This window comes from Pleurodeles waltl, chromosome 12 (assembly GCF_031143425.1).
Source record: "Pleurodeles waltl isolate 20211129_DDA chromosome 12, aPleWal1.hap1.20221129, whole genome shotgun sequence".
In the NCBI taxonomy this organism is placed as follows: Eukaryota; Metazoa; Chordata; class Amphibia; order Caudata; family Salamandridae; genus Pleurodeles; species Pleurodeles waltl.
In genome coordinates this window covers 40798799-40819268 of record NC_090451.1, presented here as the reverse complement: position 1 = coordinate 40819268, position 20470 = coordinate 40798799, and the positions used below count along the sequence as shown (strand labels likewise).

General features: G+C 43.1%; 1 protein-coding gene across 2 annotated transcripts in view; it reads right to left on the bottom strand.

Moving 5' to 3' along the window:
* The window catches only part of LOC138268622 (mediator of DNA damage checkpoint protein 1-like), a 142386-nt gene extending 124106 nt beyond the window's left edge, over positions 1-18280 (bottom strand). For both annotated transcript variants that reach the window (XR_011200038.1, XM_069218457.1), the window contains exons 1-3: positions 18142-18280; positions 12200-12334; positions 4603-5841 (exon numbers count right to left, since the gene is read on the bottom strand). Coding sequence is in view for 1 of the 2 variants with exons in the window: in XM_069218457.1 (XP_069074558.1) it covers positions 4603-5841; positions 12200-12329 (1369 nt within the window). In the remaining variant the exon portion in view is untranslated. The remainder of the gene's footprint in view (positions 1-4602; positions 5842-12199; positions 12335-18141) is intronic.
* Between the last annotated feature and the right edge of the window lie 2190 nt (positions 18281-20470).

Genomic DNA, 20470 nt, shown 5'->3' with positions numbered 1-20470 from the left:
TGCCAAGGGCCCCTCTTCCCTAGCCTTGCACATCTATAAAGTACCTAGGGATACTATTCATCATTCTAATAAAGACCTAGTGGACAGCAACATATGCAAGGCTCTAGATGGGATGAGAGCCTCCCTCCCATTCTGGTTATTTCTGCTGCTCTCACCGACAGGCCAGATAGCCATTTCTAAGATGCTGATACTGCCCAGTTTGTTATATTTCTTTTTCGCCATTCCCGTCTGACATCACGTAACCTGTTCTACTGCTTATTGGGTTTCACTCAGCAGCCCATAAACCCATTAGCAAGTTCATAGACACTGCGTTGCTCCTAGCGAAACGCAGGATTTCCATGTGCCAGAAAGCAGCACACCATTCCCCCATTGGGAGGGGGCTGGCAGACTTAAGTTCTGATATACTGGCATACTGATATAGTGGCATATTGGGACGAGGTGCTAGAGTTTCTTTCGGAGGTTACAATCTCCCCGCTCCAAAGGGACAGTCTCTGCTGCTTATTGAGTGTCACTACCCGTTCAGCAGCCTGTAAACCTATAAACAGATCACAGACTTGGCGTTACTAGTTAACCGCAGGATTGCCATGTGACAGAAAGCAGCATACCCTCCTCCCAATCAGCGGTGGCAAGCAGGCTTCAGATCTGACATACTGGCAGAACAACAGGTGTCACACAGTGGCAGAGGCGTAGAAGAGCACAGGCTTTAAACCAGCACACTCATAACTTGGGTAGGACAATGCCATGGCCATCATGCCTGCACTAACTGTACACTGTATGGGAGACAACACTGCCAGACCCCCTTAAACAAATGGTTACATGTAAGCCCCACCTCCCCACCTAGGGGCAGGAGTTAACATGCCTCGGATATGTTGTTTTTATGTTGATACCAGTTATGTTTGAATGTGTGAGGCTGGTTACAAAGGCAATATACAGAATGTGATCTATAACATAAATGTGGATATCACAAATGATTTTTCTTTTTCTTGTTATACTGCAGATTGTGATGTTCATTCTTATATGCATTGGCACCTGTGAATGCACCCTCACATATGCTTCCAATGTGCATTTCTTCTATCTTCAAGATACACTGCCTGAAATTGCCGATGTTCCAATATTATAAACTAATTAAAAAAATAGCCGTGATATGACGCCCACAAGGGACGGTACGAAACCTCAAATGAAGGAGGCTCTTTTTTGGGCAATACAAAACCTGGAGGTCCAGGACATCTGGAGACTGAAACACCACACACAGAAGGCATATAGGTGTCATTCAATAACACACAACCAACTGCACCGAATTGTGCTTTGCATGTTCCCCTGCCCAGAGAATGTCAAGGGTATTCACTCGGCACGATTCTTACATGACATCTCCCCTGTTAGTTGTAGGATTGTGGGGTGGTGGGTGACCGGGGGTGGGAACCTGGCGAATGACTGTAGAAGTTTTGGGAAACCCAGAAGTGCGTGAGGCTTTATCCAATGCACTCAAGGGTTACATGGAGTCGAACTGGGGTACCACAACATACAGATCCACTGAATGGAAGACCCTTAAAGGATTGTTGAGGGGCCTCATGCTTGGGCTTAACTTACAGGGTATGCAAACAACTGCAGTTTGAACTCCTTAGGGAAGAGGCGGAACTTGTACTAACACAGACGGTCAGCCCTAACCGCCCGATGTACAGGACAGGAAATATCTGATCCGTCAGTGAATTATAGACATTTGGGACAGGCTAGACAAGCACACCTTATGACAATACTAACAGCGGTTACACCAGCAGGGAGACAAATCTGTCAAACTCGGTCTGGATTTTGCACAGGGAGATTGTGCCTTCAATGGTAACGGGGAAAGGTGTATTTTTTTTCAAGTCCAACTCCCTCCTACTATGTGGCAGGAAGAAATGCTGCTACAGGCGAAGGTGGAGGCGCTCAGGAGTCGTCGAAGACTCCTTTGGGTGAGCCTGGCCTCCAGACGCACTGGGCAGAGGTCAACAGCCCACAGGGCAGCGCAGAGCAACAGGGCAGCAATTCATCAGAACAGTCAGCACAGTGCAAGGGTAATTATGAAACAGCAGTCTGTACCCTGTACTCCTGGCAGGGTCTCTTCTGAGTCCAGTAGTGATCTACTGACTGGGTCCAGAGGCCCCTCATTTAATCAAAAATGTGCCTTTGATGTGGGGGGTGACTAACAAAGAGTTCTTGTGAAGTGCGCAGGTCTCCCCTTTCAAGCCAGTCTGGGCTCCAGACAGCCAGTGGAAGGTAATCAGCCCTCTTGTGTGAACCCCAGCCCTTACCCTTTGAGATTTAAGTGTGAGAAACTCCCCACCCCTTCTCCATGAAGGCCCATCAGCGTGCAGATTAATGCAGATATGGCTGAGTATCCTGTGCTGTGGATGTCTGAAGGGAATGCACAAGTCTAACTGTCAGCCTACGCAAGCCAGACGTGTACTGGAGGGAGGCTGTAGGCTTCCAGGGCAGTGAGTGCCCGGTAATAAATCCAAACTTACCGGAAAAGAGGATTTATTATTACAATTCCAATGGTACTAAACATGATCCAGCCAATTCTCTCAGATGAAGAAATACAACTTAAACATATTATAAAGAATTCCTAATGCTGGCCTATGAGAGTGGTAGGCCTCACAGTAATGAGAAAGCACTTGAGGGTTTTTTCATTACCAGGACAAGGAAACAGAAAGGTACATGCCCTGCCTTTCTCTAGGGCCTACTTTAGGGGTGGCTTAGATGTAAGCAAAAGAGGAGGGTAAGGCTTGGCAAGGGGTTTCAAAAGCCAAGTCGGAGTGACAGTGGAACTGTATATTCAGGCTCTGCAGTTGCAGGCCTGAGACATGTTTATAGGGGTACTTAGTTGGTGGGACAATCCGTGCTGCAGGCCCACTGGTGCAAAAACAGCAGATGATGGATGGAATGCAGACCAAATCAAACATTCACCCTCCGTCACAGATCTGGGTTTAATCCATCAGTTTTTTTCCTTGCCATTTCAATTTGGACACAGCCATATGCAAATCAGTCTTGTACAATGCAAACATTCACCCTCAGACAAAAAAAAGTTCACCCACACGAAGTATATTGGCAATGATGCAATTATCCATGTAACAGTGGCAGTCTGCAAGGCATGACAAAACCACCACAAGGCAGGACAAACGTAAAGCATTCACCAACCACATCAAGGATTTTTGCAAGGCAAGCCTAACAACAAATGAAAGTGATGGGCATGAGGTGCGCATGGTTAAAGTCCACAGATAGAAAACAACACGTCGAAAAAAAAAAAGGAAAAAAAACAGCCTAAAAAGATATTACTGCAAAAAGGAATACCTGATAAATCCTGTTGGAGACATCTGATTTTGAGGTTTCTCCAAAGACATTAAAATAAAACTGTTGATAAATGGATCTTGAAAGGGAGCTCAGTTCTTAGCACTTAAATAAGAACAAACTATCTACACTCTTGCAACAATGGATGCAGGGAAAATGACACCCATAGGTGAATGGCAGAACCCAAGTTGCGCACCGAGATAAAATTACACTTTCTTATTAATGTAGAAAGCGCAGGTGTTGTGTAGAGGTTTATGCGCGACTAGGTCATTACACAGAACAATAACAGAGATATTTAAAGAGATATCACTGGAGAGAAATATTACCGCAAATAATTATTATTTCAGTCTACTATAATGACACATAATGAAGTGCAATAAAAATTATTTCAAATGAAAAGGAAACAATGTAGCATTTTCCCTCTAACACGTTCACATTTCTCTGGCTACTTCACTTTGCAGAAGTTTCTCCGTAAATGTACGTGTCTCTTTAGATATTTGGAAGGATGAAAATCAGGGGATGGTGGATCCAACTGTCATTTAAGACAGAGAATTAGGCTTGAGCAGAGAAGTTTTCACATCCCCTGTGGTGACAAGATTGTGTTTTTGTGCTCCCTTAGTTATTGGCACCCACTTAAAGATATTGCACTGTAATTAACGACAGAGCCAGAAGGAGAAAGTGGAGAGAATTGGACGGGAGGAGCCTCGTGTCATTTAATCTTTATGTTTATTGTCAGTCAAATCCAGAGATAAAGACAGTGCCCCCCAATCTACCTTTCATTCTCTGCTGACAGCGGGACTTACTTTTTCTAGCTGGTTCACAAGGTGGCAAGCTGAAACTCCTTCACCCACAAACACAAATATATAGCAACACTGTGTATGTATATATATATATATATATATATATATATATATATATATATATATATATATATATATATAGGTTGTTCATTCTTGTCCAGTCAAGGGGCTATCCATCACTCCATTATCAATAGCTATGTTCAGTATGGAAGAGCTGACTGTTTCTAATCTGTATTAGTCAATACATCTGTAGAGGTTACTTTCAGGATACAGTTACCCGGTACGGCCACGCAACCAGACTGTGCAGGTTGCTTGCATGTTATATCGAAGCCCTGACCCTAGGGTCCGTCAGTTCCAAAAAGGCTAACACATAAGATCTGAATAAAAGAGCAGATATACCAGAAGTCAAATCATCTACTAAATAAATTATGAAAACAGAAGCTAGCGGTTTAGAAGTTGTTTATCAAAACGTAGTTACCTTTCTCTTCTTGCATTTTAGCTTGGAGAACTTGCTGCTGCTTTTGTTCTGGAGTTAGCATGTCAAATGTGAGCTTAACTGGATGGCCACTTTTGTCCAGCCAGTTTCTCAGCTTAGTCATGTATTCTTTTCCAAACAAGTAGGAGTCCTCTAAATTTGGGTAGTCGGAAGGCTTCGGAGTTGCATCTATGAGGTCAACAGCCTCCAGGATTCTGTCTTGTCGGAAAGATGACGTTAAGGAGTAAGACATGCCAATGAGCACCAAGGTCTTCCGACAGAGAGATATGATCTTCTCAAGGGCAGTGAAGAGCTGGGAACGGGTATCATTCCCTTCCTTTAGGTTGAGCTCATATTCATTGCATGCCAAGAACATGGGATGTGCACACTTCAGGAGACTGATTTGAAGTGTCAGCAAATGCTGGTCAAGGGGATTTATAACCTCACCAAAGGTTTCCTTGCTCCCCACAGCCCCTTTTTCTACTACCAAATTCAAAAAATCTGGATCTAAATGAGGTGCGGAAAAAGCAGAATGTCTCAAATTCCTGACATATCGGAAACAATGCGATCTGTGTTCCTGCTTGAGTGAACATTTGAAAGATGTCAACATCTTTGAAAAAGCTTCTGTAGTAAGCTGGCAGTCAGAAAAATGCTCGTTTGTGAACTCATTCCTAGTGACAGCATGGAACCCAGCCCACCGGATTAGATGAACGCCGAGTTTGGACAAGGCATCAGTTTCAGCCAGAATTGCTTTCATTTGGTTTTCCTCTTTATCTTTTCTGGGGGGCTGCTGATAGGCACTCGACCCTGATCCGCCTTGTCTACCTCTCTCTTTACGATCTCTCTCTTGACGATCTCGGACAGATCCCGATGACCGCCTGGCATCTTTAGTCTGAACCTGCGACATTGTGTTACTCCAAGTTTTCTTCTGAGGTGGTGTGGCGCCATCTTTATTTTGCGTCTTGTCATCATGTCTTCCGGAATAACTGCGCCAGGGGCTGCGTTCACGGGGCCGACCACGTCGGCAGTCGTCAGAACTGGAGTCTGATGAACGAGAGCAACTATAGCCTCTGCCCCGGTCCTTGCTGTAGCGATTTCTACTTCGATAGGGACTCTTGGACCGTTGTCGGCTAGAAGAACGAGAACGATCCACATCTCTGCCAACATCTCTCCCTACAGACCTTGGTTGAGAACTGGATTGGTTCGCTTCATCAAACGTCACACTCTGTGTTTTAGAAGCACCTGTTTACAAACATGAAGAAAAAAAAGAATTCAGCAACAATTATGGAAGCAGAATCATGAAATCACATTATTTTCCTAGAACCCAAAGTAAAACAGTGCTATGCTTCATACCCCTAGCATTGTACGGTCGTCTTTACAAGTTTTCTAATGGTTTGATGTTTATGTATGAAGTTGGCTCTGCATATATTATACCAAAATTAGGTATAGTGTCAACAGAGTCCAGTGGATCCCCAGAAGCTTTAAGAGGCTAAGGTAGATAATACTAATGCTCTCTTTTGTGGTAGTGTGGTCGAGCAGTCAGGCTTATCCGGAGGGTACTGTAAAGCATTTGTTGTGTACACACAGTCAAGAAATGAGGCACACACTCAATGACTTACTCCAGACCAATGTTTTTATATAGCAAAAATATATTTTGTTACTTTATTTCTAGAACCAAAAGGATCTTTGTTGCAGGTAAAAAAAAGTTTTAAGAATGAAGCACTTTCAAGAATCAAATGCACTTTGTTTAGAATTCACAGGTAAAACAGTTTACAGGTGAGTAAAACTATTCAATTTAAAAAATAGACAGTGGAAATTCTCGTAGTAAGCAATGCAGTCCTAGGGGAGGAAAAGTAACAACACAGTTTGCAGGTAAGTGCGCAACTCACGATCCCAGTCTTCGGGGGTTAAGGTGTCCACTGGGCAAAGTTTAGGAAGACACCAAGGGTGCACCGCCAGAAACACGGGGACGGCCAGGTGCAGAGGTCAACGTTGGTGTTGGGCACCCAATGGAATCCTATGGAGACAGAGGGCACTCAGAAAGAAGCAGCTTGCAGGTAACTACATTCAACTTCAGGGCATATATCTGGGGGTTGGATCGAGAGGGGGGGGGGGGGGGGAGGGAGAGTTCAGGCGTTGTGTGAGGGGTCACCACAGGGCAGCACCTAAACACACACCCTCAGCTGCGCAGGGGCGGCTGGGTGCAGGGTGAAAAGCATTGGCGCCCAATTTTTTTTCAATGTGGGAAGCTCAGGGTTCATAAAGATGCTGCAGGCGTGTCCATGGAGTCAACTGAAGAAAACCAACTGCTCGACAGGTAAGTGGAGAGCCCACAGGATGTTGCTGGACCAACTGTTGTATTCCAAGGCCAGGGGTGCAGGGTTACCTTTAGGTGTCAGGAAATCTTCACCAGATTAAGTCGCAATAAGGGTCCTCTGGATTTAGGCTGTTGGCATCCTCATGTTGGTCATGAGGGGTCAATCCAGGGTGGACTTGAGGTCCGAATTGCCTGAGGATTGTCTCTGGTCAGATGAGCCAGGTGCAGAGTGGGCAGGACTCGCAGATCAGGGGCAGTTCTGGAGTCCTCCTCTGGAAATATTGGCCCTTGGGTAGACAGAAAGTCCTCTGGGTTTTGTAGAGGTCATTGGTTTTGCAGGACGAGTCATCTTCTTGTAGCAGGAGTCTTGAAGCAGCAGACAGGCCGGTAGGACTGGGGCCAAGTCACTTGTAATCTGAAGTCTGCTCTGTTGGTGCAGCTCTTCAGTCTTTCTTCTTCACTAAAAGAAGTGCGCTGGGGCAGTGTAACCAGAGGCAGGAGTCTTTGAGGCTCGCTGCCAAGTGTTGCAGCTCCTGCAAGGGGGAGGGGGGGGGGGGGGGGGTGAAGAATCACCTCCACCCAGAGCAGGCTTTGTCCCTGACCCCAGAGAGCACAAAGTAGTGATATGTTAGCAGGGTTGAGATTCCTTTTGCTCTTGGTTTTTAGGGTTGGGTTTGTGACTGGTTGGCAGGATTAGGGGTATGATTTGTGAATAGGGTTGGGTCTCCCATTGGTTGTGAGATTTAGGGTTACAAATCTGACTGGTTATGGTTAGGTCTAGGTTTCTGTTGGCCAGTAGGGCTATTTAAGCTTAGGGCTCCGGGCATCTAAGCCCGGGTTTCGAGGCTAAGGGTGGAGAGGACAAGGGCATTTGCCTGTTTGGGCCTGGTCGGGACTGGTAGGGCCAAGGGCCAGAAATGCTGCCCAATTTGCCATTTACTCAAAATGGCCTTACTCCCTACACATCCATCACCATGCAAACACATTATCAGCAAAGACATACAACTCCTGCATCACAAACTGATCTCCTACAGATTGCAATGTCTCATCAACCAGAACAAGAGCCCATATACCACACCTATACACATATTCACCACAACAACAACAGTAAAACACCTTCATTATCACAGCAAACACAACTCGGTCCGTTCACACTAACACAACCTGCCATCGCTCACACAACACAAAACCACATTATACATTACTTTCAGCCATCCAGGTACACACTCTCTGCTCATACAAACCAACAGAACTATCCTCTATTTGCTCCACAAAGACCCCCTTTTATCAAGAAAATACCTAAAGCCAGCCTTCCAACACACCATCAACAAACACCCTTCCCCTCTCTTCGCCAATTACACACAACCATACAATCCTCACACTCCACCACACATTACCTCTTCCAGTCATCACAACTAACACAAACTCCCCTGACATACCTACATCCCCTCTTACACACCTTATACACTCATCTCCAAAACACAACACCCCTTGTAATACTCTAATACCACTCACCAGCACTAACTCACATACAAATCCTTCACAGAAAACCACTACATCAATATCCCCTCTCACTATTCCACAAAAACAATACAGACCACACACACATCAATCAGCACATCAAAATAACACAAACTTTCATAATGCTTTCCGACACACCCACTCCTACCATCATGACTACACAAAAAATGCAAATCCTGACCTATCTTTACCCCTACTTTCTCACACTTCACAAACATCTACCACAAGCACCCCAACACAACTACAGTCATTCACCCGCCTCTCATCCATTGCACAATTTATAGCCTTAGATTATGATCCACATGCTCCTCCACCGCCACTAACCCATACTCCTTCCACACTAAACAGAGGCAAACAAAATAAAACAACACGCTACTCTTAACAACTTCGCATCCCCTTGTCCATTACATATTAAGGCAACCCTATTAAAAAAATAAAAAATAAAAATAAAAAAAAGTACACTCTTCATGTCTCTCTCAGCCACCAAGTCCACCACCAACACACACAGACCCAACAAAATGCCCCCTAAGCCTGATGGAAGAGGAACACTATATTGAAAAACAGGACTATTGTGGTCCTCACACAGTTATCACAACACACCTGCTACAAACTCAAAATATACTGCTCACTCTTCTCCTAAACAAAACACCACCACTAACAAACTTTTTCTAAACTGCCAGCTTATAAATGCTAAATCACTCTTTAAAAAAAAAAAAAAGCACCACATCTACGACTTGCTCACAGACACACACCCTGACTTACTATTCATAACAGAATCATGTTTGGGAGATGACATGGCCCCAGTGTTGCATGAAGCCTTTCCTCTGAGCTATCAAACCATCACACAAAACCGTATAGGCAAGAGAGGAGGTGGACTAGCAATAATATCCAAACAAGCAATAAATCTCAGTAAAACAGACAACATCTCCATACAAGGTTGTGAAGCCCTCTTCACCACATACCACTCTACTCCAACTTCCTCCTGTAACTTTCTCCTCCTTTACAGACCTCCACCTAACAACTCAACATTCCCAGATGCTTTTCTAGACACAATCTCAAACCTTATTACATTATGCTCAAACCTATGCGTTATTGGGGACCTAAACATTTGGTTTGACAAAACCCAATATGCCCCATCCAAAAAGCTATCACAACTGCCCTAGTCGCATTGAACCTACATCAGATTGTACACAATCCCACACACATAGCGGGACACATCCTAGATGTCATTTTTGCAAAGCCTGAACTAGTTACCGTTCATGGCATCACGCCATCACATGGTCAGACTACCACTGGATAACTTTCCAACATAAAACACCACAAATCAACACAACCCACAACTACTTACATACATGCACCTATCGATCATGGAGCAAACTCAATTTTGATGAGTTAGAAACACAACTAACAGCCAACACAGATCTAGATATAAAGTTTTGGAAAATAATTAATTGTGAGTGGCTACAGGAAGCTTTGACAGCCTAATACCACTCAGAAAAACTTGGAGAAACACAGAACCTAAAAAGATAAAGCAACAAATCAGAAGGTTGTAGCGGACCTGGATCAAAACAAACATAGAAGACAAACTGCAGCTACACTAAATTAACAGAATATACAAATCATCAACCAAAAAAGCGGAAAAAACGTAAATGCACGGAAGGAAGTCATCCCACTACTTAAGATATCAAAAACAAACTGGCAACTCATTACACAACCAAGGCAGACACATTGGACTCCTATTTAAAGCAGAGAAAAACCATCAGCGCCAATCCCTTTCCTAAAATCCACTCTAAGAATAAACCAACCCAGCCTCTACAGTCCTTCAAACAAATATCACAAAATGAACTTATGGATATGATCAAAGCAAGCAGGCCTTTCAGTTGCCTTTCTGACCCTTGTCCACCACACATCTTCAAGTACATTATTTTATCTACCTCTGCTGCCACACGTGTAAGAAGAATCATCAACAACTCTTTAACTGAAACTACAGGAACTTTACCTGAAGACCTGAAAAAGGCATACATAAGTCCATTATTAAAGAAATCAAACCTAGACCCGCAGGACCCCAACAACTACAGACCATTCACAAATTGACCTTTCCTGGGCAAACTGATAGAAAGAGCAGCATTCGCCCAGATGTCAAAACTCACTGAAGACAATTCCATACTTTCAGACCACCAAACTGGATTCCGCCCAGGAAGAGGCACTGAATCGGCAATCATAGCAATCTGGGATGATCTTAAACACAGTCGACCTCAATGGAGTTGCTGCACTACTTCTCTTGGACCTCTCGGCTGCCTTTGATACAGTTGACCATGAAACCCTAATTCAAAGACTCCACGAAGCCGGCATAGAAGGGACTGCTCTCGACTGGATTACATCCTACCTTCAAAACAGAACTAATATTATTTATTCTAACCCCTTCTCATCCAAACCCTATCTCACAAAAGCAGGGGTCCCCCAAAGATCAATCATCTCACCCTTGCTTTTCACCATCTACATGATGATATTACCAGAACTGATCAATGATTTTCAACTCACATGCTACAACTATGCAGATGACACACAAATACTACTTAAATTGGAATGCCCCAAAGACATTGAAAACTCACAAGTTTGAACAGCTTTAACATCTGGACACAAATATTACTTCACTGCAGACAATACCCTTTCCTGCTCCATATTGTGGTACTGTAAATTGGCAGCCAAAGGGTTTGTGCTGCAGGGGTTGGGCCTACTTGTCAAAATGACAAATGAATCCTGAAAACGTGCTTAGTATGATCATCGGGACATACTGTGGCCCCTTCCCAACACAGTTTTGGGAGTCAATATTGTGATCCTGGGTGAGATCCTGCTTAGATGGCAGCATGCGATGATCTAAAACGTCTTGGAGGCTTTGGTTGTTAAATACAGGATGATCATAACATGCTAAATTCTTTAGGACAGAGCTACCCAAACTTTTTAGAACCACAACCCTATCTTTAATAATGTACATGTGCAAACATCAATCCATATGTTAAAAAAATAAACAACAATATGTCAGAAGTTATAGCCTGACATTGGACTTCTGTCTTTTAAGCACAGTAAATGTGAAAGGATAACTAAATGCATCTTTAGTATCTCGCAACCTGCATTTTGGGGAATAATGTTTTAAGAAGCACTCTGTAGTTAGGTACTGATGTATAATTCTTGACACAGGTCAATCGTAAGAAAGATCAGCCCAAGTTAACTTACAACTGGCCCAGTTGATCCTCTGTGGGAACATTCACCTTATGCACAACTTTGTTCACAAAGGGACACAGCACAAAAAGTGTTTTCTGTCTGGAGAATCCAAAGCTATTTATTCTGACAGGCTCAATGTTTGTCCAGACATACTGCTCATAAAAAAGCAGCAAGGCTGTGTTATGGTTTTCAATCAGAAGACTGAGGTCGAAGCGTAGTCACCTTTACTTGACTGCAAGGAGGCAGACCGCAACCATTCAAAACTGAGGATTTTATACGTATAGATACCTAGACCTCTAGAGTCAAACAATCGGCAGGCAGTCATATTTAATGTAGTTATTTAGTCTGAAACATAAGAGCCACAATATGAAATCTCACATAAAATGTCTATAATTTTACTAATAAAGCCCAAGAAAATATTTTAATTCTGGACATCTAAAATTCAGCATATATTAATTTAATAATTTAATCCACTCAATTTCTTCTAACAGCATAAAATTTTCTTCATGTTAACTATGACTTAGTAAAGATTTACGTTACCGGGCGCTGGTACTCCTGGAACAGTTAACATTGTCAAACTTTCGCCAGGTACTTCGGATACTTCATAACTTCCGACCATTTCCTTCATTATGGCATCAAACAGCTCCTGCTTGATCCCTCCTTGCGCCATTTTCCCTGCATCAAAAAAAGTAATTGTAAGATGATTTACAGTAGAGCTTGTAAAGAGGGTTAGGGTTCTTGACAGTTAGGCAAGACACCATTTTCGCCATTAAGAAAAAAGTAGTATATCAGCAACGTGCCTGCCTCAAGAAGATTTTTTCCCCCAAATAGAGGCGATCCATCACCGTAAAAAAAAAAAAAAAAAAAATGTGCCAGTAGATTTATGAAAGGCCAGCAATAATATGGCTCAGACAAAAGATTGCACTGCCAGTTTCAACTCATGTATCAATCTCACAATGAGCCTTCGTGAACCTGTATGGTTGAGCTTGCTAGATAGCTTGAGCCACTCAAAAGTTGTTTGGACCTAAACAAAAAAAATAAAAATAAAAAATTAGCCAGGCGATACTTCCCAAACAAAGCCTTAAAGAGGTGTTTAGGGAGGATGGTTCACAAGGAGGGCAACAAGTTCCCTTTGCCCTTCTCATCCTCCAGTTCTTCCCGGCAAATTCTCACTCAGAAGGTTTTGCATGGATTTGTTCAATGTATTCTTTTTTTCCTGAGGCATTGAGGTCTTTAAAAATTTGCATTTCTAAATTGCTCAAATGAGGTGTGTAAACTGTTAACTTTTTGTGACTGCGATCTGAGATCACACACAGCCTCGTGCCCATCACTGTGTGTACTGACTAGCCACCGAGGCACAGGCAACAATGGCCATATCAACCCAATTAAAAAGTAAAAAAAGAACAAATCAGCCTTTTAGAAAAGAGGGGTGGAAAGTGAGGACTGCAGGAGCAAAAACAATCAGATAACAGACAAATAATGAATAGCTAAAGAGAAGTGTTTGATGAGGACACTACTAAAACAATTTAACATTTAAAAGTTAAAGCATTCTACTGCAAACCAGTAGATGTAAAATTGCCTGATGAAGACGGTCTTAAATAACAGGTAGCTCCAGGGCATATAAGATATTCAGCCAACGAAATTACATAGGATCGTTCATTCGCAAGTAAGATTCTTAAAGAGAGAGCAGAGCTAAAGGAACTGGTAATGGGGAGGAAAAGGAAAAAAAATAAGATATTTTAAGAAAAATATGATGTAGGAGCAATATGGATTACAAAAACAGGATCAGTAACAAGGAAGGGTAAAAGAGAGGGGTGTCTCCTTGCAAGTACACCAACGGTTGTGTTCTCAACAGGAGATGATTCAGCATCTACAAAATATATCTGTGAAGAAATCATACCTGTTGATTTTTCTTAAGATAGATTTCCAGATCATGGAAAGAAGGCATGACTGCGCAAAATTAGAGGATTATTGTCCCTAATTACAAGTTAAGATCTGCTCCTTAAAAAAATATATATAATACGTATAACTGAATTACCATTCAACCACTGACTCTTACGCTGTCCCACTTGGAAATGTTCCAGATAACTTGGAAACAAAAGGTGAGAAATTAACCAAAACCTTGTGAGGAGTTACACAGAAAAGGGTGGAAAAGATATAACAGTGCCAGAAGTAAAAAGTTCAGGAGAATGAGGGTGAACATAATAAGAAATAATTGGACCTTATTGAGGAGATCATTTCCATACTGGAACGATCGATCACCTCTGCCTGATATGGCTACAGCTTTAGAGGCTGTACAAGTTGAAATGCAAACATCTGAAAAGGGGTAGAAGAAACTGGCGCTCTTGGCACAAGCAAAGTGTTACCAAAAATATAGGAAAAATCAAAAGAAAGATGAAGAAATAATTACTATTTAACAAGGAGTTAAATATAACAAGCATGTGGATATAGAAAGAGAAAGTACGAGTACAAAAATTAAAAAGTCCATTAAAGTTTCATGCAGGAGATGATGAAACTAAAATCGGAGTTCACGAACTTGTGAAAAACATTTTATGCAAACAAACTTATGAAAGACTTTGATTTTTTTTTAATTCAAAGTGAACAACCTTTAAAACTTCTGATGTCGATTGCTCCTAAGGAGGTTTTGAACTCTTTAAACAATGTAATAAAAGGCATCAAATATCAGAGGAAATGTTTGGTAAGAAATGAGTGGAACATTTCTGGTCTGCCCCTGAAGAGTACACTGAAAAGAGACCAGAAAAAGAAGTAAGCACACAGAAAACACTAACAGATCTAAAGATACCAACACCGATCTTTGAGAGAAAGAACAAATAGTACAAATTACTGGGAGCCAAAATAACATGATACGTTTCAAAGCTAATAACAAGTGGAAGTCTGGACACCTATAAACCTATAGAAGACAAGACTTTCTAGGATGGCCACCGAGTTTTACCTTTATAACCTGTAACCTGTGAAAATAACATCTTATGACATTTGTGAGGGACTTCCTTGTGGTACAACCTCCTCATGGTGCACTTCAACTGGCTGCTTTTATCAGAGAGCAGTGTCTAACATTTGCGTCAATTGTTTCTCATTTCCAGTGTCAGCTCTCTCCGTGTTATCTACCCTGCTACTTTTCCCTTCTCTCTCCAATCCTGGTTGCTGTCTCGAGTCAAGGTGTTCCCAGTAAAAGACTCAGGTTTTCTAGCTCATCTTGTCTTGGGAAGAATTGGAATACAAATGTGTTTGAAAGAAAAATGAATGGGGCCTGTTTGAACTACAAAAACAGATAGAATGTGTGGGTCCAAAAAAGTTCAAACATTGTGTCTAAATCAACTACGCTATAATGTAATTCTTAATAATTTGATGAATTAAGTTATGGCCATGACAACATATAATTTTACAACTGGCAAAACAGTTACTGATTTCTGAAGTTTCAACAATTAAGGAGAATAAAAAAAAACATATGTCAAGATGCTGAGGACACTCTTGTGAGGAAAAAATGTAAACAGATATTTGAGATGTTCGTAATTAAAACGACGACACAAATGTAACCAATATTGACGGATGTTAAGGTAGAAGGAGAGCAAATTAACTTAAACATTTTGAACTGCAGCGATTAATGACTTATGGATGAAAAACATAGAAAAAATGGTAGTTGAAGAGTCATGGATAAGGAGGAGATCTTCAGACATCCCACCAGCTGGAAAAAAAACGAGTCGATGAGCTTGCTAATTAATCTAAATCTGATGGGCATGCCTTAAAAAATAAATAAATAAATATACTGAATGTACATTAAGAGAAAGACCATCAAGCAAAGTTCAATTGGAACACCTTGGATAAGATCCTTTAAATCATATGACAGAGAAGGCAGGAATTGGATGTCTGCTGTTACAATAAAAAAAAAAAAAAGATCCCTGTGTGTCATTTCTTGAAGTTCTCAGATGTACAATAATGAAGCACTCAACTATAACATAAAGGAAGTATTGTAATTCTAATATAAAAGAAATAAGATTGGTATCACCCAGGAGATTTCAGAAAGCTCTTGTAGGTGAAGGAGATCAAATACTTGCAAGGCTTCACTTGAAAGGCCTGGTGCAGTGAAGGAGTAAGGTGCTTAAATATCAACTGGTTCAGGAAGAAGTTATCGAGAAATGGTTTTCTGTTATATGTTTTGGCTACAAAATAGGGTGAACAAAAAAGAAAAAAAAATGATCATTGTACACCATTTAGGTAACGTTAGCTTTAGAATTCGATTTAGAAGAGAGGTCAATTTTCTGGACAAAGATATAGGTCTGTGGACTCTGAAAAAGATACTGTTGTTAAAGGAATTACACACTGTTTCTGGACTTATATATCTAACTAAAAAGAACTAAAATAAACATTATGACTATTAATGAAATAACAGAGAACTGTGTCCTAGTCCCGCACTTATGTAATACATATTGCAACTACTGTGCAAATATTAACCAAAGCAAGAACTTTACTACACAGGTTTCACCACAGTATTATTAAAAGTATATTCTGGGAAGGTAGATCAATTTTCTTTAATTTCATGCTGGTAGATTTCCAGTATTCGTTAATCATGTTTAGCAAGAGCTACCAACAAAATCACCTGGAAACTAGAAAGGTACACACTGAAGTAATATTCACAAAAACGAAATGAATGAAAACGTGTATATGGAGAATGGATACATCCCTCTGATCGTTGTTTTCTGATTACTGATCATTAATTGTTAATGTTTTATATCAGATCGCACACATCATATGGACACATGGTATAAAGCCATGTTAGAATGGCTGCTGTGGCATGGTATGATGTGTACATCAAAAATGGATCGCAGTCCTTTAGAGATTCAAAAATAAGTTATCTCAGCCTGCAAAGATCACTGGACACAGCATTTTGTAAGCAGAAAAATATAGATACACAAATACGTCACTCTAGATGAAGCTCTCCACTGGATTCAATATACCATATGTATGCTTGAGAACACAATATGCCTGATGTGGCCTATAGAAGTAGTACCAATTCTCTAGATGGGGCAGTGAGAAATGAGATCAGTATTCCAGAAGGGGTTTTAGGGACGTGACAAGAGTAATACTAACCTTGAAATCAGATACCAACACTCTAGATAAAGTCGCAGATCTAAATACGATCTGAAGACGAACCCTCTGAACTGCCCTCAATACTCCAGACCTGGAGACGGTACCCCAGAACTGGAATATAGAATAGGACGTAAAATGCCAAATATGGTCTCTAAAAATAAGAGCCACATTGCAGATTCTGTAATGTGAAGTTAACACAACCACAACAAAGTTTCCTTAACTTGGAGGTACTTTGGATGATGCCTCCCGAGATGAACGTAACAACACTCACACGCATATTCTTTGCGCAGAGAACAGGTACCTGCTGAGCATCATCACACCAGAAGAGGTACCATCTGAGCATCAGCGGTAAAAACGTCTCTTACACGGGAACTTTTGCCAACAGTCGTATCTCTCGAACCCGGAGCAGTTATCACAAAGGAATCAGCAGTGGAAGCTAACAGTTATCTAAGAGGCAGGATTTTTTCTTTGAACTCTATGAACTGTAGTACTGTTTTATCCTGGAATAAACAATACTATAAGTCCCAGAGTTCAACGAAAAACCTCAGCTGGATTAGTACAGACCTGGAAAAAACATGTCAGGGCTGAGTTACCTATAAAACACCAGCAATGCAAGCTTCCCTCACACGCAGATAAGTCCACAGAGGCACTGCAAGCTTCCCTCACACGCAGATCAATCCTCACAGAGGTACTGCAGTGCAAGCTTCCCTCGCATGCAGATCAATCCTCACAGAGGTACTGCAGTGCAAGCTTCCCTCGCATGCAGATCAATCCTCACAGAGGCACTGCAGTGCAAGCTTCCCTTGCATGAAGATCAATCCTCACAGAGGCACTGCAGTGCAAGCTTCCCTCGCATGAAGATCAATCCTCACAGAGGCACTTCAGGCTTCCCTCACACGCAGATCAGAACCCATGGAGGTACTGCGGTGCAAGCTTGTCTCTCATGCAGATGCGTACCCACAGTGACACTGCAGTGAAAGCTTCCCTCACAAGCAGATCAGTCCTCACAGCGACACTGCAGTGCAAGCTTCCCTCACATGCAAAATAGTTATTGCCACACAAGCACCGCAAACGCAAGTTTCCCTGACACGCAGATCAGTCCCCACAGAGGCACAGCAGTGCAAGTTTCCCTCACACGCAGAATAGTTAGTACCACAAAGGCACAGCAGTGCAAGTTTCCCCTCACACGCAGACATTAGTACCACAGGCCCTGCAAGCTTCCCTCACACACAGAAGTGGTACCAGCCGCGTAAACACCCCCGACCTCGTTCACAAAAAAGGTCCACCTCAGGCAGGAGCTCCCGCACGCACCGGGCAGCGCAAGCCTCCCCCTGCGGCGGCCCTCCAGCAGGGGCCGCCCTCGGCGTCTCACTCACCGCGGCCCCGGCGGGGGCTGTCGTGGAAGGCCCAGTCCTGGGAGCTCCCTCCCTCTGCAGGACCGAGTACGTCTTAGACCCCAGAGTGGAGCCGCGGTCCTGAGGAACCTGGGGCGCAGGAAGTGACGTTTTGCAGTGCAGAGGTCGCGGAAGCGCAAGAAGTGACGCGCGGGTGACGTCGGCACAGGCGGATTGGCTCGTGCAGCACACTGCGGGTTACGTCACACGCTCCGTTGCTTGGAAAGACCACGGAACGGGATGTCACCGTTCATTGGTGGGGGCCGTCGCCTGCTGAGACCTCGAGGACCACAGGGCCCCGCCCACCCGACTCCCATTAGAAGAGTAACCCCTGGCAACGGCGCGCCGTCATCAGTAGCATGCTATCCCCTGTGTTAGCCAAAGGAAAAAAAAATCAAATTAAAAAAAAACCTCCCTGGTAATTGTCTCACAGAGGATAGCTTCATGCTTTACGGTGATTAGTCTGCCAGCAGCACGGTGGCGATCATGTATTTGTTTTTTTTTTAACAAATTAATACAAATTAATTGAATTGCTATATATATTTAAAACTGGCAGTTTAATGGAATAGCTATGAACAAAATAGTTTCATTTTGTGAGGGCCGGAAATATTTTTTTCCCCGGCAGAGTTAAAAAGCTTGAACGTTAGTAGTTGTTTTAAAGAGCCCTCAGGACTGTCTTACAGGGACGGCCCTAGGCAGCAAGCGAGGAAGTTTGCAGGGAAAGGTGTTCAGTGTCACAGCAGCTAGCATTAGGCCCTAAAGAATTTGAGGCTCAGCAGTGTGTTGTTAACAGCACTAACTGGTGTTAAATGCGCTGCCCCACGGGGCTGCGGCAAATTCTATGACAGGACCGGAGGCTCAGATTATGCTTCTCTTTCTTTACTACTCAAAATACAGCAGCCAGTCAAAAAACAGTAAACATTAACTACACATCCCATCATGCTTAGTACCAAAATGTCCACCAGTCACTACCCAACAGGGGTTATTAATGCATCAGACAGGAAGACATCTTCCTGCCTTCCTCTTTCTTTGCTACTCGTGCAGACAAGATAAGTGTTGATTCGGTCTTTGGATTTTCGTCACTGTGATTTTGCTAATGTAAATGGCCTGCGTACTAATGCTTTGAGGTTTCTCAGTGCGCGCCCTGGCTTAGTATGTTTTTCCGTCTTTGTGCGAACGCTGGATCAATCGTGGCTGCTTTATGTGGCAAGTCTTCAACTCCTCGGCGTGAGGTGAGTCTCAGCCCAGTCCAGCGACTGCGGGCAGAGACGCAGCCAACCAGCGAGGTTCTGTCAGTGGGTAGGTGGTGACTCGCCTCCCCTCTGACTCCGTTCATTGGTCTTTGCGACCACAGACAGCCCGGAGCCTTTCCCTAATCAGGCCCGGCCTGAGAGCAAAGAACTACATGTTTCACCAATTGGGCTACATGTAGTCCTTTCGGTGTTTCTCCTCCTTCGAAGCGTTTCAGTGACGCTTCACATCGCATGCATATTTTGATATTCCAAATGCGTGGTGAAGACGCCTATGCTCAGGCTGCATCAGTGGAGCAGGCCCTATCATCAGAGCGGAGTGCACGCTTGTGAAAGTTACTTTTCTTCATTGTGGCTCTCATGACGCCCTCATAACAATTTGCGGGCTGCGATAATTCATTACAAAGTTTGCAGCTGAGGAGCCGCAATAATTGTTGTCTCATTACCCTAGGGGTGGTTCCCCCGAGTTCTCCAGCTATTTGCCTGCCTCGGATTGTGTTTTTTCAAACACCCTACATATTGTATCAGGATGACCGACTGGATGCCCTTTGAGGAGGAGGAATATGGGCAGTGTGGGGAAGGCTCACAGTATCATCTTATGAAAGATGCCCTGCCTGAGGCGATCAATACTTCAGTCAAGCAGTCCATTTGCAGGGCACTGGAGGATTCTGTTCCTCAAAAGATCAGTCAAGCCTTAAGGGGCACACATAAGCCAATTACGCAGCAACTAGAGCTGTTTGCGATACGTCAATGTTGTGTCCCAGCATAAGATCCTGAAACGGGAGGGACTCTCCCACCAATCATGCAAGGTGAAACTCAAAAATCTGCCTGGCCTCATGCGGAGGCCATGGTTGCCTTAGCCCAGGGCCCCATGGATGATCACCAGTATTGCTCAGAACCTTCAACCTCCAAGCAGGCCTTTACTGCCACTCAGGACTCTTCAGCCTCAGACCAGTCTGACTCTGATTCGCCTGGTTCACACCAGACTGAGCCTAAGCGCAAAAAGGTGAAAGATCCTCTCCGAAGTGTCCAGAGTCTTCCCGGTCACCCACCAATCCTTT